The sequence below is a fragment of the Musca vetustissima genome, unplaced genomic scaffold, assembly GCF_032173495.1.
Source record: "Musca vetustissima isolate MV318-11 ecotype Yass unplaced genomic scaffold, APGP_CSIRO_Mvet_v1 utg21303, whole genome shotgun sequence".
Taxonomy (NCBI): Eukaryota; Metazoa; Arthropoda; class Insecta; order Diptera; family Muscidae; genus Musca; species Musca vetustissima.
In genome coordinates this window covers 70845-94556 of record NW_026873968.1, presented here as the reverse complement: position 1 = coordinate 94556, position 23712 = coordinate 70845, and the positions used below count along the sequence as shown (strand labels likewise).

General features: G+C 38.3%; 3 protein-coding genes across 3 annotated transcripts; all 3 read right to left on the bottom strand.

The window, feature by feature from the left end:
- Positions 1 to 393: 393 nt before the first annotated feature.
- On the bottom strand, positions 394 to 6272 carry LOC133329683 (ras-related GTP-binding protein C). Its single transcript, XM_061538164.1, has 5 exons — positions 6210 to 6272; positions 5634 to 6104; positions 2265 to 2483; positions 2055 to 2197; positions 394 to 727 (listed from the first exon to the last, which is right to left on the bottom strand). Exons 1-5 carry the CDS (start codon positions 6270 to 6272, stop codon positions 394 to 396), a joined length of 1230 nt encoding a protein of 409 aa, XP_061394148.1.
- A 3073-nt stretch (positions 6273 to 9345) lies between these two features.
- Positions 9346 to 9912, bottom strand: LOC133329661 (small ribosomal subunit protein uS17m-like). Its single transcript, XM_061538142.1, has 2 exons — positions 9781 to 9912; positions 9346 to 9707 (listed from the first exon to the last, which is right to left on the bottom strand). Exons 1-2 carry the CDS (start codon positions 9886 to 9888, stop codon positions 9348 to 9350), a joined length of 468 nt encoding a protein of 155 aa, XP_061394126.1. The 5' UTR covers positions 9889 to 9912; the 3' UTR covers positions 9346 to 9347.
- A 5158-nt stretch (positions 9913 to 15070) lies between these two features.
- On the bottom strand, positions 15071 to 23495 carry LOC133329672 (uncharacterized). The gene is made up of 6 exons (XM_061538153.1): positions 22627 to 23495; positions 21419 to 22318; positions 19936 to 21355; positions 15523 to 16154; positions 15224 to 15458; positions 15071 to 15161 (listed from the first exon to the last, which is right to left on the bottom strand). The coding sequence occupies exons 1-6, from the start codon at positions 23490 to 23492 to the stop codon at positions 15081 to 15083; spliced, it is 4134 nt and encodes a 1377-aa protein (XP_061394137.1). The 5' UTR covers positions 23493 to 23495; the 3' UTR covers positions 15071 to 15080.
- Between the last annotated feature and the right edge of the window lie 217 nt (positions 23496 to 23712).

Below are 23712 nucleotides of genomic sequence, written 5' to 3'. Positions count from 1 at the left end.
TTTAGAAACATTCGGTTCAAGAGTTAATATGGCAAATTAAAAAAAAATATATTAAAGGAAACAAAACTATATTTTTTAAATATGAACTTAAAATATTCAAAAAGAAATTGTTCAAAGAAAAAAATTTTTTACAAAAATACATTTAGGGAGAGAAATATAAAGGGAGGAAATAGTTAAACAAATAACAATAAAAAGGCACACGAAAAAGAAAGGTTAATTGAAATTCCAAAACAAAGGTTCGTATATATGTGTACATTGGTACAAAACTAGAAAAAACAGAAATAAAGTTTTTATTTTTGGTTTTTGTTTTACGGAAGAAAGCAAAATTTGTTTTCTAAAAAACACACACACACACCATTTACTTAGGTGTTTCCAAAACGAATTTTCGAAGACTTAAACCATTTTCCCTGTTCTACTGTTGACCAGCTCTTCATCATCATCGTCCAAATTCTCATCATCCGAATCACCATCACCGTTCATTATATACTCTTGACGTTCATCGACGGTGGGTAATTTCTGAGATTTCATACGCAGCTCAAATACTTCACTAATGGCATCACGGAAACACATAAAATTATAATCGATAACACCCTGCCGAATGAAATTCTCTTCGCGCAATATACAAACAAGGGCCAGGAATTTATTCACTTCACGCAGATAGAGTATTGTGTTATTATTCAATTTGATGAGACTAGAACTTTGATTATCGAAAGCATCCTCTTCGGAACTGTAAGAAGAAAAACAAAAAAAAAATATTTTGAATAATATCGATAACCGAAAATACAATTCTACTAACAATCCTTTTTTTCGATATCATAAAGGAAAAATTGTTATCGTAGTAAAATATTTTCGCAGGTTCGGGAAAAATATATATTTTTGGTACGTTTTTTTCAATTAAATAGAGTATCCCCCTACTAATAATTAATATTGGTCCAGGTTTCAGGATAGACCCCACATAACAGGAATTCCAATTTGGCTCTAATGTGATATTTTGGTTTTCCATTGGATGCCAAATATCGTTACCGCAACTGTGGGGTTTACAAGCCGAAACAACCCGAGTCTTGCTAGGGATAAGTAAATCGACTTTCGACTAATCGACTTTCAGTATGGAAAAGTCTAAAAGTCGAAGTCGGCGTTTGATCTTTGAGAAAATCGCAAAGTCGACTTTCGATTTTCTTCATAAATATTTGTTTTATTATCATGAAGCCCAAATTACCCAAAAATTACACATTCCAGAACTCTATTTCATGTGATTTTGCATTAGTCGGTAAAAGTCGAAAATCGATTTGGATAGGTTTGATAAAATCGAAAGATTGTAAAGTCGACCTTTTATTCAAAGGCAAAAGTCGAAAAGTCTAAGAGTTGACATTTTGTTCATAGGCAAAAATCGAAAAGTCTAAAAGTCGACTTTTAAGCTCAACTACGTATCCCATTGTGTAAAAGCAATAGGACTGCTAGAGCACCAACAACCAAAATATATCGATATCAGTCCATGTTTTGGTATAGTCCTTATATAACGGTTCGCTCAACTTCGGTGTTTTGGCCAAATTTTCTAATCTGGGGTTTTTTATTGGCAGCAATTTACTATGTCATAGCTCCCTTATAATGGCCCCAATCGATTTTAGATATATTGATGAATGTCTATATCATGTTTAACCGTATAATGGTATTTTCACTTGTTTATCTCATTTTTCTTTGAATACCAAAATAATTATTTTATATAATTGTCCTTATTTCAAATCGTCACCGTTAGCACACATTTATTTTCCATGTGTATAACAATTATGTAGCTATAAAATATAGCTGTTATACTATACCAAAAAATGGTGAATTTGTCTAATGTCTAACAGTTATAAATAATGACATATACCAAAGCTTGCTGCTATGAAATTATAATGTTATTGGCAACACTTGCCTTTAAGGTAGATGTCTCCGCTACGTGTGAGGCATTGGCAACTCATAACGTAAATATGTTTTATAATTTATTATAGAACAATTTGATATGGATTGGAGGCTATATGTTTCAAAATCTTATTTTTTCAATTTCAACTTACCTATATATACTCGATAAATCGATAACAACATCTATCATATCACAACATAGTTCATAACTTTGCATATCGACCGGTGAACAATCGGTTGCAATGTAAATTTTTGACACCACATCGAATAGAAATGCCTTTTCAATGCCAGAATTCTAAAACGGAATTTCAATTAAAAAATAATAATATTAAAAAAAAAAAAAATTAAATGTTCTCACTTACCGATATAAAAATATTGAGCAAATTTTCTAATGTCGGCAATTGGGGTATTAGCTTTTGTACCACCTTCGAAAAGGCCTCAAATATCGAATGATCATAGATGGAAGTCAAGTGAAAACTTAAATGGATTTGCGTTAGGCCAGCATCGGCTAGATCATCGGAGGCTCGTTGATGTATATCACGCTGGGATTCCATTTTTGTGTCATCGCTAATGCCATCGACCTGGAATATATAAAGAGATGTGAAAATTTACAGTTAAGTGCTTGAGAATAATTAAGATAAAAATACAAAAAAAAAAATCACTTAAATTGTTTTATATAAAAATTGTTTTATATAAATAAATTATTCTGCTATATTTATAAATATAAAAAAAAAATAAAATTTTTAAAAAACATTTTACGACTGTTTGAATATTTAAAATTGTTTATCATTGATAAAATAAAAAAACATAATAACATTGTTTTTAATTTAATTAAAATAAAATTAAAAATAATTCAAAAATTAAATAAAAATAATTGTTTTTAAAAGTATTTGTTCTAACAATTGGTCTGTTCCAGAACTTTTTTAATAGTAAAACTAGTAAAAGGGAAACATTTCAAAATCGCTCTCAGAGTATAACATAATTTAAAAAAGTTCGGGAACGCAAATCTAGTAAATATGCCAAAATTAGATGGCAATACTTCCAAAACACCCAATCAGAAGTAGGCATTCCTGTTTACCATTTTTACTCGGTAAAAGGTTTACAAAGAGAACGCCATTTTGTTTTGACTCATCAATTTTCGACGCTTTCAATTGACACAGTTGCAAATAAAGTCCTTGCCTATTTGGGTAATACGGACGTCTAACAAGCCGTATAAAGGTGAGAAGGTGAGTATTTTTGTACGGAGCGCAATAAATTAGGTACGACCCTAATAACTTATTATATATTAATTTTTGTCTAGGTCAACAATTTTGTTTTATCCCATATCCTACATGCTGATAATAAATCCCTATTATCAATTATCTGAACATTGAACTCTGTTATTAAAACTGTAAGTCCCCCCGCCAATTTGTCACCAACAATATTGAGGGAAAAAAAGACATATTTATGAAGCCATATAAGTGCTGTTGATTTGCATTGTTATCAACAGTACATGAATTGTATGGTTGTATGTTCATATTACCAGGCCAGTAGATTATAGTAGACATGAAACTGCAGGGCAAACAAAGGTTTTATTCGCAATGAACAACATTGGTGTGTATGTAAAACATACAAACTAATAAATTATATGGCAAACACAAATTCCAATAAATGCCAATTTTTGTTTTACTGACTGACACTACTACTACTGGCACTTCCGAACTTGCAACATCATATATTAAATTTTGCGATCTCTATTATAATTTAAAAGACACACATCGAAATAGGAGACGCCATAAAGTATAAAGAATATTCTATGTCGATTTGTACATGTCCGTTTGTTAAAATCACGATATAGATTGCAATATTTGAGATATAGCTTTGAAATTTTGCAAATTGGGTATATCGGTCCACGTTTTGGTATAGTTCCCATATAACAATACGTTATTATGGGGATTTTTGAAACGTTGTTCAAACGAATTGGCTGTAATTTGCTACGTTTGGTTCTTATTGGATGAGGCTCCGAGAATCGGATGCCTGAAAATCGCCAGGTCTTCACAGACGGGTCAAAGATGTAGGAAGGCACTGGTGTAGGATCTTTGTAGCGTTTTTCAAAACACTTACTGCCGATAATACGGGACCGGTGACTATATATGTGATAGTCAGGCGGCCTTCAAACACAAAGGCTGCTCTGTATTTTATACGACGGATAGTTAATTTATGTTGGGTTCCAGGACATAGCAACATAGAGGGGAATGAGATAGCCGACGAGCTTGCTAGAGGGGGTTTCCGATTGAGAGATCTTGGCTATTTCTTTGGCAAAATCCGCTTGATCTACGGCGAAGTAGTCGGCAACAGATGGTCAAGAGAACCTGGTGGCAGAATCTCGAAACATAACTGGCCTGAATTCTCTCGCCGAACAACTTTTTCGCTGTTGTCACATAATAAGAGGGAGAGATTAAATTATTGGTGGGATCATAACAGGTCACTGCAAGATTAGATCCCTCACTTCGAAATGTGACTCCAACGGAGAGGATTACTGTCGTCTATGTGAGAACGAAGAGGAGATAGAAACAATTGAACATATCCTCTGTAGATGTCCATCGCTGTGTGGCAGAAGACACAGACAGTTTGGAAGATATGAAATTGATAACCTAGCTTTCTTCTCCAAAATAGACCCCAATCAGATCCTAGACGTTGTTTTAAATTTTGGCATGGCTAAAATAACCACTTTCTGGGCTCTCCAACTTCAACTATTTTTTTTCTGTCTTCCATTCTCTTTTCCTTTCCCTTTTCTTTTCAGATATCAAGGATGATCACAATGGACAAATGTCTCCGAGTGAACGGTTGTAATTAGCAACCGTACATCCCCAATCTAACCTATCAAAGTAGCTCCCATATAATAGTAACCCCCATTATTCGGCATTTTGGGGGTTTTAACAAAGGTTTTTTTTTACAGAATTGGCCCTATGGTTCCGATGGAGTGTCAAATCTACCAAACATCATCAATACCCCATATAACGACGCTACATCCCAAATTTCGGTATTTTGGGAGCTTTGGACACGTGATTCAACCAAAGTTATCTCTTATTTTCAAATGGGATGTTAGCGGGAATCTACTCTATATAATAGACTTTTATTAAATATAAAATAAATTCAAGCACTTGCTTCTATCGATTGTGAATAAATTATTTTAAAATCTACGCATCATGGACTTTTATAGAAAGATGATTTCTTATTAAAAATCCATATTATATCTTTATTAACAACTAAGCTCCTCCATTGATCTTCTATGGTGGATCATTTATATTGGTTACATTTATACAATTCTATTAACTCTTCTAAAACTTTACAAAATATGTTCGATTTTTTTTCTGCTGCCGTTGAAACTCCATTCCATGGTCTTATATAAAGGAAATGACTACATAGACAAGGCTTTCTACAAATCATTTATATTTAAAATCCCAATGTTATCCTATTAGATACAACATTCATTAAACAGATTACACTTTTAAGAAGTAATTTTTACAAACCGAATCTTTAATTCCTCTAACAAACTCCTCTCAATCTATTAATTCCTATTAACAACATCTTAAATCTCTGCAAATGCGACAACTTAAAACACAACTGTCACACTGTAAAAACTATCAACAACAGCAACTCAATTTTACATTAAAGATATCACATTACATTCTCCACCTCCATAACTTTCCACTGACTGACTAACTGACTGCAACCAATCACTCACTTACCTTATGTATGAAAACTTCAAATTTAATACGCGGATTAACTTTATATGCCTTTATGACGGTATTCTTAAATTTCGTCAACGCTTCGTTGTAATCATCCTTTGCATCGATCACGAACACCAACGATCCGCAATTGCCAAATATCATATCCGAATCGAATGTGGGATCAATGAAATCAATTTGTCCCGGAAAATCCCAAATTGAAAATTGTACAAAACTTGAATTGTTAATATCGTCTTTGACAATTTTACTGGTCGATTCCAGGAACAGTGTTTCGTTGGGTGACATCTTGTGGAAGACAACTTTTTGTATTGAAGATTTGCCGGAACGTCGTAGACCCATTAAGAGAATACGTGGCTTAGAATCGGCATCGGAACCCGTCATCCCTGACGAATCCAAACCATCCTGATCGAATGCTCCGTAACCATATTCCTTTGGAAAGGTATCCACATGATAGTCATCGTCTTCGTAACTCTACAGAACAGAACAGAGAAAAAGAAAAACCCAACAATGAAAAATTCGTTTTTCTTAATGCGTAGCAGCAGCAACATCTGATATGGTGGCCCAGCGTTTTCATACGATGGGTGTTATCATCATCATTCGCACTGCAACAATTTTTTCCGGACCATTCCTTCTTACCATTTTGACAGAGCTTGTGGGATGTCAATCTTATTTTACACTGCAGGCATTTAAATTGTTTTTGTCTCGTGCGCTGTTTTGCTTTGTTGTGAATCGGGTATTTATGTTGAAATGTTTGTTTATTTATATTTTTTCAGAGTAGTTTTTGTTCAATCACCTGAATATTTTTGAGATATTAGAGATGGTATGGAATCGATTGGAAATTTCGATAGTTTTCTGATTTGCGGTAATATCGAAAAATAGTTAATACTATCGATAATAACGGTTACTTGCTAAAGACTTAAATAATGTTTATATGAAGCAAAAACACTTGTCTATTTTCAATATGTTTTAATGATAATTTGCACCATGTACCTCAGTATATTGCATGGTCTATATAAGGTCGGAAAGTAAAGACAGCTGAGTATAAATCACATTTGGACTATTTCAAGATTTTAAACATGTCACAATGAATAGGTAGTCCATTTAGCGCAGTTGATGTCTTGATTAACTGTCAAAGTGGATAATTTCTACTTTAATTCGATGTGCAGTGTTGCCAACCATTTGAAATATTATAGGAAAATTTTGACAAATAATCGAGACAAAAACGAAAGTTTTTGTTTTGATACACGACCTTATTATTGCATCATGACTTTAAAGAACATTTTTCAAGTAAATGATTGGTATGTTCCCGTACTGCAAGAATCTACTATATTTTACTATTTTCTTCCATATCATAAAGGAAAATTCGTTATTGTAGTAAAAAGTAGTAGATTCTTGCAAATACAACACAATTATAAATTGTGTTGTGTTTTTTATTTTAAATATAAAAAGGCAAAATGATTAGTTTTCGCAAATTAGTTTTAGTTTCAGCAAATAATTGATGTTAAACTTAATAGAAACAGCTGTTTTCTCTATGAATTCGCTTACTGGCCGACCTTATGTAGGTCTTGCGATTTCTTCAACTAATAACATTTGTGTGAGATCAAGAGTTTTATAAGACCTATCGAAATAATCTTGATTTTCACATATTAATTCAGTCGAGTAGTCACACATCTTCTATAGAGGTTTAGGCGGAGCTTATGCAAAGAGCCTTTTTGACGCTGTCACGCATGAACAAAATCTTTGATAAAAAAGAGATCGTTGAACCGGTGACTATCTTTGTAGATAGTCAAGCGGCTCTTGAAGCCATCAAATATGAGGCCGTCCTCAAGAGTAGAACACTTTTGGAAGAACTTAATTACAGATATCGGCTGTGTTGGGTACCAGGACATCGTGATATCATGGGTAATAAATGAGTAGACGAATTAGATAGACGAGGATATCAATCTACAGATCTAACAATTGATGGCTCAATCAAAACACCCATAAGTCATCATTATCGGAATTTTGAGGCATTCTTCGACGAAAGAGGCAATGAACTTTGGTACAACGAACCTATGTGCAATGCGTCAAGATCTATTTGGCCGACTCTTTCTACCAACAAGACACACTCACTGTTGAACCTGAGCAAAGCTGAAATAAGAGTAATGACAGGAATCATTACTGGTCATTGCAATATTAGGGTCTTTACCAGTAAATGGGACCATGATGTTACTGATTACTGTAGAAATAAAGTTGAAACTCTGTGCTTCAGAACGTCTCACCCAAGTGTTTCACAGTAGAATCGGTCTCATGTATCTTCTTATATACCACATTCGCAGTTCTATGTAATTATGGCGACCATATTTTGAAAATGAAAATAGATTACAAAAAGAGAAAAGTTTATTATTAATGAAAATAATAGTATGTGTATAAAACGTACCTTCTGATTTACTTTTTTATATAGAAATTAAGTTAAAAAGTCGTTAATTTTTCCAAGGATATTTTGCACCTAATAGGCCACAATGAATAGTAAATTACATTCACTTTTGAAGGAAAATTTTTGTAAAATTAAACAAAAAAAAATTAAAAGCTGGACACTTAGAAACATAGAACCCAAAATATCAAAATTTCCACCAATTCGGTTGCAAAACGTGTCCAGGAATCCTTAAAATACGAGAACTTAATAATTAATATTTTTATAATATTTTTTTTATTGTTACCCAATTAGAACTCAAAATATAAAAAATTGGGATAATTGGGTTGGAAAATTTGTCTAAAAATCCTGAAAATACCTATTGCACTGAAATTTCATAAACTTTATTAATTTGTTTTAATTTGCAAAAATTAATATGGATCAAGGTTTTAAAAATATAGATGGCAAAGATGACGGATTATACAAATAGATGACAGATAGAGGACATACATTTTATAGATGACAACCAGTTAAAATAGATGATTGTCCTCTCAAAAATGATTTTTGGGAGTAAAGGTGAAGACAAAATGGTGTTTGTGCCTAGATATGATAATGAAAAAATAGTAAACATTAGTAGATTGCCCTAAAGGCGAAAATTAATTCTTAGCACGAAAGTACTGTATAGGTATCCATAGTGAGTTCTAGGGGACTCCTTTCAGTACTAAGTGACCATAAAGACAACCCACTCTTCAATACGTATTAAATTTTGCCCCGATATTCCATAAAAAGATACAATAGTTTTCGTCCTCTATAAATAGAAGATTCATCTATAGATAAAATGCTCTCTACCGCACAAATCTTATACCGGACATTATTCAATAGAATTGTGTAAGCAAAATATCTTCAAAATGTCGTCAATAACATTTTGAATGTCCTCTACAGATACAAGGCAGTCCAGACGTCTTATGTAGATAATCTTCTAGATTATTTTCTAAAAAACTGAAGTAATTTAGGTAGATCATACAGGTTAAAGACCTACTTTAGGTTCCTATTGCCATTGAAAATATTTTGTTCCCAATCTTCTTCTATTAAAGAGGTTCTAACAGTCCTCAGCAAACGGAAGAATCTTGAGATTTCTTTTAGAAAAAATGTTTATTTATACCTTTACATGATTTCCCTTAAATTCAAGACCTTTCTCCAAATATCAATGATCTTTGTAATATCAAACATTCGTTTCAATATCAATTACTAATTTATTATTTGTATTAAAACTATTTAGAACATCAAAAATAATGGAACAATCTTTAACAAATTCACACACTTCACACAGCAAACGGTTGATCTTTGCCATCTTCATGATATTTAATATAGGTTTCGCCGTGTGTAAAATCTTTTGTACCCTCCAAACGGCCACGAGGCGGTGCCTTGGTATAATCGAATGCCTTCTCCGATTTACCAAACATACGATTGGCTTCCTCAATTTGATCACGATATTTACCAACTACTACCGATTTGCCGGTAATAGGATCTGTTATGTCACCAAGTGGATAAACAACTTTTTCCACTTTATGGGTAATAAGTCGGGTCAGACGTTCGGGTAATTCGCGTATCAGAACAACATCACCGGTCTTGCAAACCTTCTCGGGATCGTGGGCAAATAGGAATTCATCTTTTTTGAAATACTGTAAAGAAAATATTGTATGGGTTAAAAAAAACACAAGAATTCAGTGTGGTGATTAGTTGATGACCACTTACCATATTCAAATTCTTGTCCAATTCCATGCGACGTATGCGGATTTTGGAGGCATTAGCTTTGACACAGGGCATACATTGTCCCAAGAGTAGTAAATTTCTGGCTGACATAATTTTTTATTGAATATTTGTGTGAAATTTGCTAACAAGATTATGAAAATCTGAAAAACTGCAAAAAAGCAAAACAATGTGAGAGTAGAGATGGTAAGTTATTGATGGGTCTTTATCGTTGGAATCGAAAGTACACGGTAATTATCGATAACAATGATTTATTTGTTGTGTTATGTTTACAGGAGGCAAGTTAATATATGTATGTAAATTTTTTAACAGGTGTGGAATAATAAATATAATTTGAAGAATTAAGCAAATTTATTGACAATAAATTGGTGCCTTGTGGTTCTGTGCATGGTACAATTATTCAAGGTAGGCCATAGCAACTTACAAATAACAATTTTTTTCATATTGTGGCTTGTTATGCCAAAGTCATATACAAAATGTGTGACTGCGTATGTAACATTTTGAAAAATATAGAAAATATGTGTTCCAAAATCCATTTGTTCAAAGATGAATTTTGCTACATTGGTAAGAAGAAATAATTGATTTGTGAATGAATCCATGTCTAAATCATATCGAGCCTTGTTGCATTTGTTTTTATTTATTCTGACATTATAGCCCACAAGGTAGAGCTGTATTTTCTCTTTGTTGACAAAAGATATGACAAAAGAAACGAAGGGGCATAGAGAGATGATAAGCTTACAAGGAAGTATGAAAAGGTAAGTATGAGATAGTATCGATGGCTATAGATATCGGACATAACAAAATATTACGTGCCAAGGTTACACTTTCCCAACTACTTTAGGTTTCTAAGATTGCTGTAGATTAGAGCAGGTTCCGTTGTTGAGAAGAAACTAAGACTCGGTGGAAAGAGAGCACCCAGTAGTCTGTGTCGTCTGTAGGCCAGGACTGGGCAGCGACACAGGAGATGTTCAATTGTCTCCGTCTCCCCTTCGTCAACCCAGAGTATACAGTAATCAGTAACATCATGGTCCCATTTACTGGTAAAGGCCCTGATATTGCAATGACCAGTAATGATTCCTGTCATTGCGTTCAGAGATGCTTCTGGGGTGCTACTCGCGATTCCAGTTATTAGAATCGAGGCGGCTCTCTGTACCTTATCTAGTTTGCTGGATGTCGACTTGTGGCGTAGGCAGTTATACCAAACAAGAGAACCATAAGAAAGGATGGGCCTTACCACGGTGTTATACAACCAGTGTATAGTCGATGGTTTTAGCCCCCAACTTTTCCCAATATAATTCTTGCAGCCCTCTCTTCGCCCGTTCCTGTTCCATGGTAATTGATAATCCAGGATTGTGCCAAGGTATTTTGCTTCGGGTGATAGATGAAGCAGCACTCCATCCAGTGTTGGGGGAGCAAAGACGCCGTGCTTACGCTTCCTAGTGAACATTACCAGTCCCGTCTTTGTTAGGTTTACACAAAGGCCATTCGCCTAGGCCCAGCGTGACAGCGTCAGTAAGGCTCTTTGCAGTGGCGGCGAAGAAGATACCCCAGAACCAATAAGAGATGACGGTATATAGAGGAACGCATGCCCAATGATTGGGACCTCAGCATCCTCAAAAAAGGAGACAATCATCCTCAAAAAAGGAGACAACTATAGAGGAATAAGTCTCTTTCCCATCGTTCTGTGTGAACCACTGAAGCCAATGGTCAATGACATTATTGGACCATACCAATGCGGCTTCAGTTCTGCCATATCCTGGAAAAGACCCACGAAAAACACATCGAAACATTCCACCTATTCGTCGACTATAAAGCTTCGAGAAATTGAAGGATGCTACAATGGTCTGAGTAAGCAACTCAAAAGCAAGGTCACCTCTCGCCAGCCATGCTCCGGAAGATCTATGGGCCGACGTGCGTCGACGGTTAATATCGCTGGCGAATGAACCATGAGCTGTACCATCTACGTTGGCTAGGAAGGCTACGAATCCGATGGCCGATGGGAAGATAACATTTTTAGAACATGGTCTTTCAAATTGGATGAGAGGCACACAAGACCGACGCGTTTGGAAATGGTTTTTTAAGCTCGGCTTATGGAACAACCGTTCTGTCTCAAGTCATATATGTAAGTTGGTTGTTACCAATAAGAGAGCACGGACAAGATGTGACGACAATACCTGCTTGGGTGTTATATAGTAGGAATCCAAATCATTACCTAATGGATAGACACCCACCACCTAGGCATATCAGGAAGAATTGTCATGAACTGGAGAGAGAGAGAGGTCCAAAGGTACAAAAGGGAGAGATCACATTGATGCAGTTGAGGAAACGATTCGAGAATACCGTGTGAATACAATCCTCGGGGATCACCCGCCTACGATAGGAGGCTCGCAGCCACTATCATTTTCACCCAGCCAGCTAGAGGCAATTATCTCCAAATCGAAGCCAAATCTATGTTCATGTTAAAGAAGCTTGGAGCAATTGAGCTGGGTTATCTGACCAAAGTTCACGAGTTGTCGATGTCACAGTTGGTCATTCCTGATATTTGGAAAATTACCCGAATTATTTCAATTCTATGACCTCATAAATCCGCTACTAATGGGGAATTCTACCACCCGATTTCTCTTCTTCCACCAGTTTTAGAGTAGCTATTGCTTCCGTCCCTGAAACAGCATTTTGTTCTTGCTACACACCAACACGGTTTCAGGGAATCATATAACACAACGAGGGTTTTGCAAGAAATTACTTCCAAAACTGTGAATAGCATCAATCAGCGACGACCACCTGAATGGACCATTATGACAGGCTTAGATCAGTCCAAGGCGTTTGATACGGTCGATCATTCCGAGCTTATATCCTTCATAACAAATTCCAACCTTCTGAGTAATATCAAATTTTGGCTTCCCAACTACCTTAATGGGCGGCAGTCCTTCGTTGAGTTTGCGTGGCCAAAAATCCAAATATCACAAGATCAAAATGAGAGTCCCGCAAGGCGGTGTCCTATCTCCCATTTTGTTCAACATTTATTTTGCGAAACTAACATTTTCTCCACCAGATGTTTCAGTGGTGTCGTACGCCGATGACTGTACTATTATTTTTCCGGCGTTAACATTGACGACGTAAGTGTAAAAATATCCAACTATTTAGCCACCATCACCAACTTCTTCTCGGAGCGCAATCAAAAATTATCCACTGTAAAGTCTACTGTGTTACTTTTCACTTTCTGGACGCGAGAAGTCAATTTAGAACTTGACAACTTGAAACATTTACTACAACATCCTCCTGCAATTTCGGAGAGTGAGAGGCTTCTGCCTAGACAAACCCGTTCAATTGTGGCACAACTAAGGTCCGGCAATGTTTTTAACTCGGATCGAGTGCGTACTGTTCCCGGAACCCATAATAGGTGCTCCTCCTGCCAGCAAAGCCCTCACGACACACACCATATATTCAATTATGCGTTCGAGCCTACACCACCACAATTTACGAAGGAAGACGTTGCAGATGTCATCAATAACGCTAAGACATCCAAAGCGCTGGGCCCGGACGGAATATCCATGGTAATGCTTAAGCAGCTGGATGAACCCGGAGTTGAGTACTTAACATCAGCCCTCAATTTGTCGTTAACCACCCAGCTTGGAAAATAGGCAGGGTGGTCCCGCTACTAAAGCCTGACAAGAATGTCAGCAGGAGTGAACCGTAAGATGCACAGCACGACACGCCATGTCCACACATATTAGCAGAGGACTCAACCAGAACAGGTTGTGCAACCGAACAGTTATGGTGGCACTTGACCTATCAAAAGCCTTCGATACCGTCAACTATGCCAAGCTATTCGAAGATATAGAGAAGACAAATCTCCAACCGGATTTGAAACGTTGGATAATTAACTAGATGTGTGGACGCCAGTCGTATGTGGAATTTAGAAACAGGAAGTCTAAACCTCGTAGAGTGAAACAGGGAGTTCCCCAAGAAGGGGTGACATGTCCGGAACTGTACAACCTCCACCTTTCTGATATTCTACAACCACCGGATGACATAGAGATCGTAATGTATGCGGATGATTGTATGATCATGGCGTCGGGTACCATTATTGATGACATATGTGAGAGGTTAAACTTCTCCATAGCCGATCTTGTTAATTTCGTCCATCTGAGGAATATGCAAATATCCACCACAAAATCAACAGCCACACTGTTCATATGGACATGGACGGCTGACATGAAGCTCCTACTGAACATAATGGTCGTTGGAGAACTGATTCCGACCACCAACTACCCCAAGATACTGGGAGTAACGTTCGACAGCCGTTTCAAGTCATCTGCGGAAGCCACTGATTTATGCGATAAGCTGAGAAGTGGGAACAAGGTCCTCAAGTCGCTAGCCGGCAGTATTTGGGGCGCTGACAAAGAAACCTTGTTGACCTCTTATAAAGCCATAGGCCGGTCAGTGGTGAGCTATGCGGCGCCAGTGTGGTTCGCGATTGTTAGTGATACGCAGTGGAAGAATATCCAGACCTGTCAGAATGCTGCCCTGAGAACTGCAACAGGGTGTCTCCTCATGACTCCTGTGGACCATCTTCATGAGGATACTAAGATCTTACCCGTCCATCGACACAATTACATGTTGTCGATGCAGTACTTGCTACCCATTTTAATTAACTCCATTATACAAAATAAAACACACAATATTTTATATTTGAAAATTCTCTAAATAATTTTTTTAAATAAATATTGTTGTTTTTTTTTTCAAATAATCAATTATGATTATTTATATAGTAATAATTATTATTAATAATTTTAATTATAATTTGTATTATTTATAATTAACGTTAATTGTTTTTGTTTGTTTCAACTATGTTCTACAGCAGTGAAAAAAATTATGCTATTTGTTCATAATAATTGATAATAACCTCAGATTGGGGTTTGCCCCCAAGAAAAAAGTATTTGAGGTTATGCGTAAAGTGGCAAAAAGCAATATAAAACAAAGAAAAAAAATTAAAAATAATTGTTCGATAATTGTTTTGATTTGTTCGTATTTACAGAATTATGGTGGCTAAAAAAATATTTTACTAAAGTAATTTTGTGTTTTTGCTTAAAATTGATAAAAAACAAAATCATTAGTGATTGTTTCTTCTATAAAAAAAATAATAATTTAGTGATAGTATATAAATGGTAAAATTGTCTTTTTTGTGTGTAAAGTAGTAATAATAGGGTTTTGTTCTTGTAGTTGTTGTCGTCGTTTTTTAATTAATTTTATGCAGCTGGAACAGCAGCAGCAGCTTTTCTGGGTTAATCACAATCTCTTAGAATTCTAAAATTGTACTGCAATATGGAATTGGTCTCATGGGGTTTCTCTTGGCATACATTTGTCTGAAAAAAATGAATTAGATTTTTTTTTAATAAAATTAAAAATATGGAGGTGTTCCCCTTACCTTCTCTGGATCATTGGTGGCACGTAAAATTAAATCTTTAACAAAATAACCCCGACTTGGTACATTCAGCACCAACAGCGAAGTGTTGCGTCTTCTTTCCAGCACATTTTGCGTTTGATGATTGATGTGGTGATGGGCCGACAGACCCGGTTGGGAGGAATTTATTAAATGTTTACCATTTTGTTTGGAATGTTCGTGGAGGTTGCAAACAACCCATTGTAGGGGTAAGGTAGATCTGTAAAATAAATAAATATATTTTAATTAAACCTATTTCTTCAGGTGCCTCTAGATTTACTTACGTTAAATGCAACTCAATACTCTGCTCCTTAAAGAAACGCGACAATGGTATAACATATGTCATATTCACCGAATTTCCCAGCTTCGGACAAAATTCATTAAAGGCAAATGTATTATTTAAACGTTCGGCCAATATACAGTTGCGTATTTTCCAACAATCTGCATTACCCGGAGGACGATTTGGTTCAACCGATAAATTTGCTGGTCCCTCATCAAGTTTATCTTGAGTTTTAATTTTCGATTCAACATCTAGGTTTTCATCACTGAAATTGTGTTCCAATATTGCATCCAAGTTATCCCCCTCTGATTCGGATTGTTGCTGTTGTTGTTGATCATCGGAATTAAGCTCTTTAGCTAGAGCCTGAGTGGCATGTGATGTTTTCCCCTGGAGTGGTGTTAGCAATGAGGCGTTAAGTGCATCTTTTGTTTTATCTGGTAAATCGCTGAATGCCGCCTGTAAATCATCATCTGGTTCATTGATGACAGCATCATTGTCTTCGGAATCACCATGATTGCGTTCATTTTCAAAGTCTTGTTGTTGCAATGATTTGGATTTCTTCGATTCGGTTTGTTTAAGGCTTAGGGCTGGTTGTATCGGTGCCAAAAGTTGATTGTTTTCCTCGAAACAAACAGACTGTAGGGGAGGAATAGAAAAATAAATGTTTTAAAAATGTTATCCGTGCTCAAAAAATAATAAAACTTTTTAAATTTATGAAGGAAAGGAAAATGGAAGACAATTTCGATTAATAGAAAATTCGTGCAGATTCCGAACCAATGATGTCCACTGTAACTCTTACGAGGGCATTTCGGAAAGTTCTTAGCCTAGAACAGAAACAGGTTTTCAAAAAATACGCAGGTGTTAAAAAATACGCATGTGGAATCTATCGAGACCCCAGCAACGGACAAAGACTCAAAGGTCGAAACTGCTCGAGAACCATCCAATGCGAAGCACTAGGTTAAGTTAGGTTTGGGGATGTGCAGTCACAAATGTGACTGCAACACTCTGAGACCGGTTAGGTTCCTAACCACTTTATGTTTCTAATTATGCTGTAGATTAGAGCAGGTTCGGTTGTTGAGAAAAAGCTGAGACTCGGTAGAAAATGAGCACCCACTAGTCTGTGCCGACTGTAAGCCAGGGCTGGGCAATGACACAGGAGATGTTCAATTGTCTCCGTCTCCTCCTCGTCAAAACAGAGTCTACAGTAATCAATTGCATCAAGATCCCATTTACTAGTAAAAGCCCTGATGTTGCAGTGACCACTGATGATTCCCGTCATCACTCTAATTTCAGCTTTGCTCAGGTTCAAAAGTGAGAGCGTTTTTTTGGTAGACAGAGTCGGCCAAATGGATTTTGACACGTTGCACCTAGGTTCGTTGTGCCAAAGTTCACAGACTATTTCGTCAAAGAATGCTTTAAAATTCCTATAGAAAAGACATATGGGTGGTTTGATTGAGTCATCAGTTTCTAGATCGGTGGATTGAGATCCTCGTCTAGCTAGTTCGTCCGCTCTTTCATTACCCAAGATGTCACAATGTCCTGGCACCCAACACAACCGATAGCTATGGTTAAGCTCTTCCAGAGCTGCTCTACACTTGAGGTCGGCTTCGGATTTGATGTAACAAGATTTGGTGGCTTTAAGAGCCGCCTGACTATCCCCAAAGATAGTCACCGGTTCAACGGCCTCAGCATCCAGACTTTTTATCAATTCCGCTGCCTTCCAGATCGCGAAGATTTCAGCTTGGAAAACACTACAGTTGCAATACAGTTTGTAGGTTAACTCAAGGCCTAGCCTTTCACAATAGACGCCTGCCCCAGTACCTTCTTCCATCTTGGATCAGTCAGTATAGAAGGCCAGAGGAGGGTTACTTCGTTTCCAGTCGTTTCTACTAGGAATAACGACATCTTCATCGTCAAATCTAAGGATTGGTGATATATAGTCGCTTAATTTAGCACTTTGCTCCAATGCTATACCTGGTTTATTCAGAACACTACCGTGTCCAAACGTACAGTTCCGCCAGAGTTTTTGTTCATGCAGCCTTAGGGCGCAGCCTGACACTTAATGCTGAGGCCCAGAGGCTTGAAGTACAGCATTGCGTTCAAAGCTGCTTGTGGCGTACTCTTTCTGACTCCTGTAACTAAAATCGCGACGGCTCTTTGTACCTTGTCTAATTTACTGGATGCCGACTTGAGGCTCAGACATTTTCACCAAACAAGAGAACCATAGGACAAGATGGGCTTCACCACAGTGTTATACAGCCAGTGTATAGTCGATGGTTTTAGCCCCCAGCTTTTCCCAATGGAGTTCTTGCATGCATAGAGTGCAATCATCCCTCTTTTCGCCCGCTCCTCAACGTTCCTTTTTCATCGTAGTTGACAGTCCAGGATTGTGCCGAGGTACTTTGCTTCGGGAGATAGGTGAATTCTCTCTGAATCAAGCAAAGTTGTAGAGTCGGCGGAAAAGCTGTGAAGCTGGCTTCTGTTCCGAAGCCTAACCCAAGTCAAAAGCCATTGGAAAAGGCTATTGAGCACACCCCGACACAAACTGACATCCATAAGATCGACGTGTGGAGGGCTCTGTCCCAAAGCTCGATTTTATGCCAATTTACAAAGGTGAAGCGGTTGGTCGGAATAGGAAGACGGCCAAGTCTGTCAAGAAACCATCGTCTTCTAGAAGTGCAAATACTAGCCCGCAAGACAAATCTGTAAAGCGCATTTGCTTATCAGAAGGTCCTTAACCTTCACTCAAGAAGACGATGGCTTCGCGTCTGACCGACCAATATACCTCGTATGCGGCTGCCGTTGATTGCGAAACGTTAGAACATTTCCTGTGCCTTTTCAAGCTTCCGAAACCAATTCTTAGGAAATGACACATTTTGCGAAATAACCGATCTTTGGTGGTTGAATAAAAAAAAAAAAAAAAACTGAAGGACTTCCCAAACAGAAGTCCTATATGTTTAGGACAATCAAATCCAAAGATGACTAACATGATAGCTATCCTGGTGACTCCTCTTAATCAAGAAGAGTTCTCCTTGTAGTGAAGTCTCGAGACTCCTGAGGCAGTTGGCCGTCGAATTGGATACGGTGGCTGATGAGCTTCCCATCGTAAAGATGGATAAATCATTAGAACCGGGAACCCCCAAACGTGTCATTGCCAATGAGATCTCTGACCAGAAGATTTACCGGAGAGCCGTTAATTTCTGCAAATTCTAATTAAGAGGATCCTCAAATTAACTCGGAATTTCTCCAGGATCTATCCGAATGATATTGCGAAAGAATTCTTAATTGATAGAATTCCAGCATCACGTGTGAAGTCCACCACGGTAAATGTTGTAGCTTATGCCGATGATGTAGTCTTGCTGGTAAACGGGAAATTTCTTCCGACTATTTCTGAATTCGTGGAGGGTGCCTTATTAACTCTGTCCAACTGGGCCCACGGCAATGGTCTTGGCGTAAACCCCACGAAGACAGAAATGGTACTCTTCACTAGGAAACGAAAGATCCCAAATTTCCGTTTGCCATCTTTGGGTGGAGTTACTGTAACCCTTTCCTTAAAAGGGTACCATGGTTCAATCATTGATACTATGGTTCAGTCATTGGCCACAAATTAACGTGGATAAGGAATGTTGAGGAACGCACTAATAAAGGTCTAATAGCACTCAACTCTTGAAAGGACTCTATAGGTAAGAGTTATGGACGACATTAAAGTAGAGTTTCTTAGTAGGAAATTCTGAGCAGGTGGCCCCATGCCTCCGGCCGTCTGTCTATATTTATAGGTCCAGTTTCTATATATGTCGATAGTCAGGCGGCTTTTATGGCGCGCAAGTCGTGCACTATAAACTCAAAAGACGTTCCTGACTGTAAATGTACTCTTCATGATATACGACGGATAGTTAAATTATGTTGGGTTCCAGGACATTTTAACATAGAAGGAAGTGTGTTACAGCGAGGTAGTCGGTAATAGATGGTAAACAGAACCTAAATGCAGTATGATAAAAATCATTTTGGGGACTATAACAAGTCACTGCAGGATTAGATCTCTTAATGGGATATTAACGGAGTGGATTATTGCCCTCCGTTTGAGGATGAGCTGGAAACAATTGAACATATACTCTGCAGGTGCCCATCGCTAAGTAACAGAATGCGCATACAGTTTGGCAAACATGAAATTGATAAGCAAGGCTTCTCCGAAATAGATCCAAAAGATCCAAGCTTTGTTAAGATTTTAACATGGCTAAAATAACCAAATTTCTACACTCTTTAAACTTCCCCTATCCCTCTTTTTTCCACTTTCCTTTACTCCTTTCTTTTCAGGTATCCAGGATGAGCAAAATGGACAAATGTCTCTGAGTGACCGGCTGCAAATGGCAGCCGTACATCCGTTAACCTAACCTAAGTGTTCTTATTCTTCACTCACCTGACAATTGGAAATATCATCCCTTTTCACTTTGTTGTTACACTGTTCAGGTTCGCCGAAAATCTCCACATACGAAGTTTCACTTTGAACCCATACATTCTGAATGGGATTTACCAAAGCCTGTTGACCTTGTTGCCCCACGACGGCAGTAGAACGACGACCCAACAGAGACTGGCGATTCTCCAAACCCAAATCATAATCAACAGGATCACCAGGATTAAAAATCGATTCATTATTATTACTTGTCAGACTTTGTAAATCGTTGTCGGAATTTTCCGGGTTACGTTCAACATAATTACGACTCTTATTTGATATGGGTTGAGTTTCCAGGGAATAGTTGGTATGCGGTGCATCTGTATTGACTTTATTCGAATGCGTGTGAGATTGTATCGAACTGGTGGTGGTTGTTGTTGTGGTCGAGGTGGGTGGTGGTACAGTTTTATAGATTATTAAATCTCCACCTCGGGCATTGGTGTGCCGTAAGAGATTCGATTGTGTCGGGGAGGAAATGTGAGGTGCTTCATTTATACTTCTATCGGTTGATGCTCCCACGGAATTTTCGATGTGGAGTTTTTCTATTTCACTTTCATTTGTAGCCGTGGCGGAGGTTCGCTTTTTACTAGAGTTTGATGGAGATTTATGACGATTCGGTGCCTGTTGGGAATCGATGTCAATGGAATTATTTTCGAAGTCCTGTTGTACAAAATTGTCATTGGCTATTTTCTCTGTGGAACTTTCACTGGTGTTGTGAGAACCCGAGTTGGAGTTGTCATCATTTGTTGGTACACCATTCAGACTCTTCGCCGATGGTAAGGCATTACGATGTGTGGCCGCTTGCATTACCCTCAGTACCATTTGTGGTTGGGGCCATTTGTGTTTGTGCTTGCTAATTATGGTTTTGTTGGTTCTCAGCACGGGGCCAGTGGTACTTCGTGATTGTTCTTGATAGGTGGTGGGCAGTAGCTCCGATTGACCCATATATGGTTTATCCATAACCACTGTAATTCCATCTGTTGCAGCGGTGCCGGTTTGAGATGATGACGAAGAGGAAGATGATGAGGGTGGTAGGAGCATATCTTCATAAATTAGTTCACTTTCGCCTACAGCAGCTTCTCCTGCTTCACCCCCACCACCACCACCAGTACCACCTATTCCTCGATATGGCATTGTACCATTTTGGCTAAGAGATCTGGAATATCCTGCCACCGATGAGAGATTGGGTAATGCCGGCCACAGACTATGGGTGCGATTATATTTCAGACTATGCTGTCGTATGAAATCATGTTCCTGCTCCGTCAGAGACCCACCGCCATGGCCATAGAAGTGGCCATTGCTTAGCAATTGTATTCTATCTAATTCACTTAAATTGTGTTGTTTCTTATTGTGCTCTACGAAGTATAAGGTGGAGACGGCGGCCAAACTGGAAGAGAAGAACAAAAAAATTAGAAAAAATCGATATTTTATGTCCCGATCAAATACTCACCACGCCGCCATAACTATAACTAACAGAAATATAATAATCTGCAATGTGCGATTCGAACAGATTTCATAGCCATCTCTGGAGCTGCGACCCGGCGATCCACCTCCCACCATTGTCTTGCAATGCATAAATTGCAGCTCATTTTCCTTGGCTCGTTGCAGACGATGATTGACTCTCTCCAAGTTCTCTATGCGCGTTTCCAAGGTCCCGGTTACCTTACACAGCTCCTTGACTGCCCCAATATTCTCCATAAGTATACGATCCTTGTTGACCAATAGGAAATTTTCAATAACATTGCCATTTGGCAGGACAACACTGCCAGCCTCTTGTACAGCATCTGGTATAACTTCACGCACCTCCTGTGCAATAACTCCCGTATCGACAATATCCTCCTCATCCTTATGCGATTTCAGGCCCGAATGCAGAGCAAATTGTGGTTCGAGACGATAGCGTACAATTCGTATCTTTTGTAAATTCCGCAATTGTACCGATGTATCCAATTCACCGATTTCCTGTTTAGCCCGACTATCACTGGGTTGAACAATGTGACCGGATATTTTCAGATTACCATGTACAACGAGACTTTCATCGGGACGATCTGTGTTGATGCCCACTCGGCCGGCATGGAAAATGGAATCTTGAGTTAGACCTCGCTGCCAACAGAGATCGACATCGGATTCAAATTGTCCGGGATTTGAGGCCCGTACAATAATTTTATCACTTCCCTGTGCTATCACGGGAAAGTCGCCGGACGCTGTGTGCACATGAAGGCCAACGACAAGTTGAAAATAGCGTTGCTCCGGATTCGGACGTCCTTTTTTGCGCATATTATTATTTGTCGTCTCCGAGAAATGTAAACGGCCCACAGTCACCTTGCTCACTATGTGACTCTGGAGATCGATACTGAAAAGGGGAAAGAAACATGGGAGGAATTAGAAATAAGAATGCATTTTGTTCAAGTCCCCTCAAGGCGTGGATTTTTTAAAATAATTCTTTCCAAGGCCAAACATGGCGTGGATTTTTTAAAATAATTCTTTCCAAGGCCAAACAAGGCGTGGATTTTTTAAAATAATTCTTTCTTTTTAAAGAATATTTTTTTAAGTCTCCACAAGGCGTGGATTTTTAAAGACTGTTTTTCAAGTCTCCAAAGGGTTGTATTTTTAAAAGAATGTTTTTCAAGCCTCCGGAATAACAAAATTTAATGTACTTACGGTACTGGATAGAATGGTTTCTTCGAGCGGTCCGATTGACTCTGTTCGATGCGTATCGTCTGATTCGGGGCCTCCAGCTTCACCCCGTAGAAATGTAAATGGAATGATTTGATTTTCTCTAGACCCGATGGAGTTTTAACAAATTTCGCCTCACTTTGTAGGCGAGCATGGCAAGTTATCTGGAAATGGTTCTTTTTCTGACACACAAAGGCATCATCGGATACGGAAAAGTTGAAACCTTTATCGGCATCGACCCGGTAATATACCACCGAGATCTCTTGTAGATTTTGATCGCACAACTCATGCCAATTTTGTGGTTGAAACGGCGTGAAACGTATACACGGACTGAGGGCATCAGAGGTGGAACCATCCGCCGCCTTAACACTACCATCCATATTGACGCTAGACAAGGCCGGAGATAGAGAGGCGGTGGAGTGGGCCGGTGTATCTGTTATATCGTGCGTGGTGTTCAGTTGTATATTAAGTGGTGAGGTGGCGCTACGTTTTGGTACTTCTCCCGGCAGTGGTGTGGCACACACAGAACTACGTGAGGGACTTAACATTAGACCTGGATCGGGTTTAACGCAGGGAAAGTCAACACCATCGATTTGCGTAGGCATTTTACGTTTACGCGAGGAGGATTGATGATTGGGTGTTGAGGGAGCACTGGAGCGGCTTAGTTGGGGAGTGGATGGAATGCTACCGGTTACAGTGCCCACCACCTGGACATGTGGCAGATCGCCAATGGCGGTAAGCATACCTTGTGTCAGATCATTGGGGTCCACCATTTGTGACAAGCTCAGTTGATAGGAAGGTGGTGGCGGTGGTGGGGGATTAGGAAGGCCATGGCTCAGACTGTCGTACATTAGGTGATTGGAATGACCGGTGTTGTTGTTACTATTATTTGGACTAAGGGTGTGGGTGGTATTACTATTGGCATGAGAGTAAAGAAGTTGTTGCGCTGCCCCACCTTCGGCGCCATTCATCTCAATGTGAGTATCTGGTGATTGATGGTGGTGGTGCTGCTGCTGTTGCTGCTGCTGGTGATGACTATTAAGTGTTTGTTGTAAACTATTCGGATTTATA

What these genes read in the sequence shown, in the direction of transcription:
- LOC133329672 (XM_061538153.1), bottom strand. Translation starts at nt 23,492, where the DNA reads ATGTACGACAGTCTGAGCCATGGCCTTCCTAATCCCCCACCACCGCCA. An exon ending in AAACCATTCTATCCAGTACC is followed by an intron (nt 22,319 to 22,626) that starts GTAAGTACATTA and finishes TCCCCTTTTCAG; the next exon opens with TATCGATCTCCAGAGTCACA. An exon ending in CCACCAATGATCCAGAGAAG is followed by an intron (nt 15,162 to 15,223) that starts GTAAGGGGAACA and finishes CATTTTTTTCAG; the next exon opens with ACAAATGTATGCCAAGAGAA.
- LOC133329683 (XM_061538164.1), bottom strand. Translation starts at nt 6,272, where the DNA reads ATGGTAAGAAGGAATGGTCCGGAAAAAATTGTTGCAGTGCGAATGATG. An exon ending in TGATGATGATAACACCCATC is followed by an intron (nt 6,105 to 6,209) that starts GTATGAAAACGC and finishes TCTGTTCTGTAG; the next exon opens with AGTTACGAAGACGATGACTA. An exon ending in TTGAAGTTTTCATACATAAG is followed by an intron (nt 2,484 to 5,633) that starts GTAAGTGAGTGA and finishes TATATATTCCAG; the next exon opens with GTCGATGGCATTAGCGATGA.
- LOC133329661 (XM_061538142.1), bottom strand. Translation starts at nt 9,888, where the DNA reads ATGTCAGCCAGAAATTTACTACTCTTGGGACAATGTATGCCCTGTGTC. An exon ending in TGGACAAGAATTTGAATATG is followed by an intron (nt 9,708 to 9,780) that starts GTAAGTGGTCAT and finishes TTTTCTTTACAG; the next exon opens with TATTTCAAAAAAGATGAATT.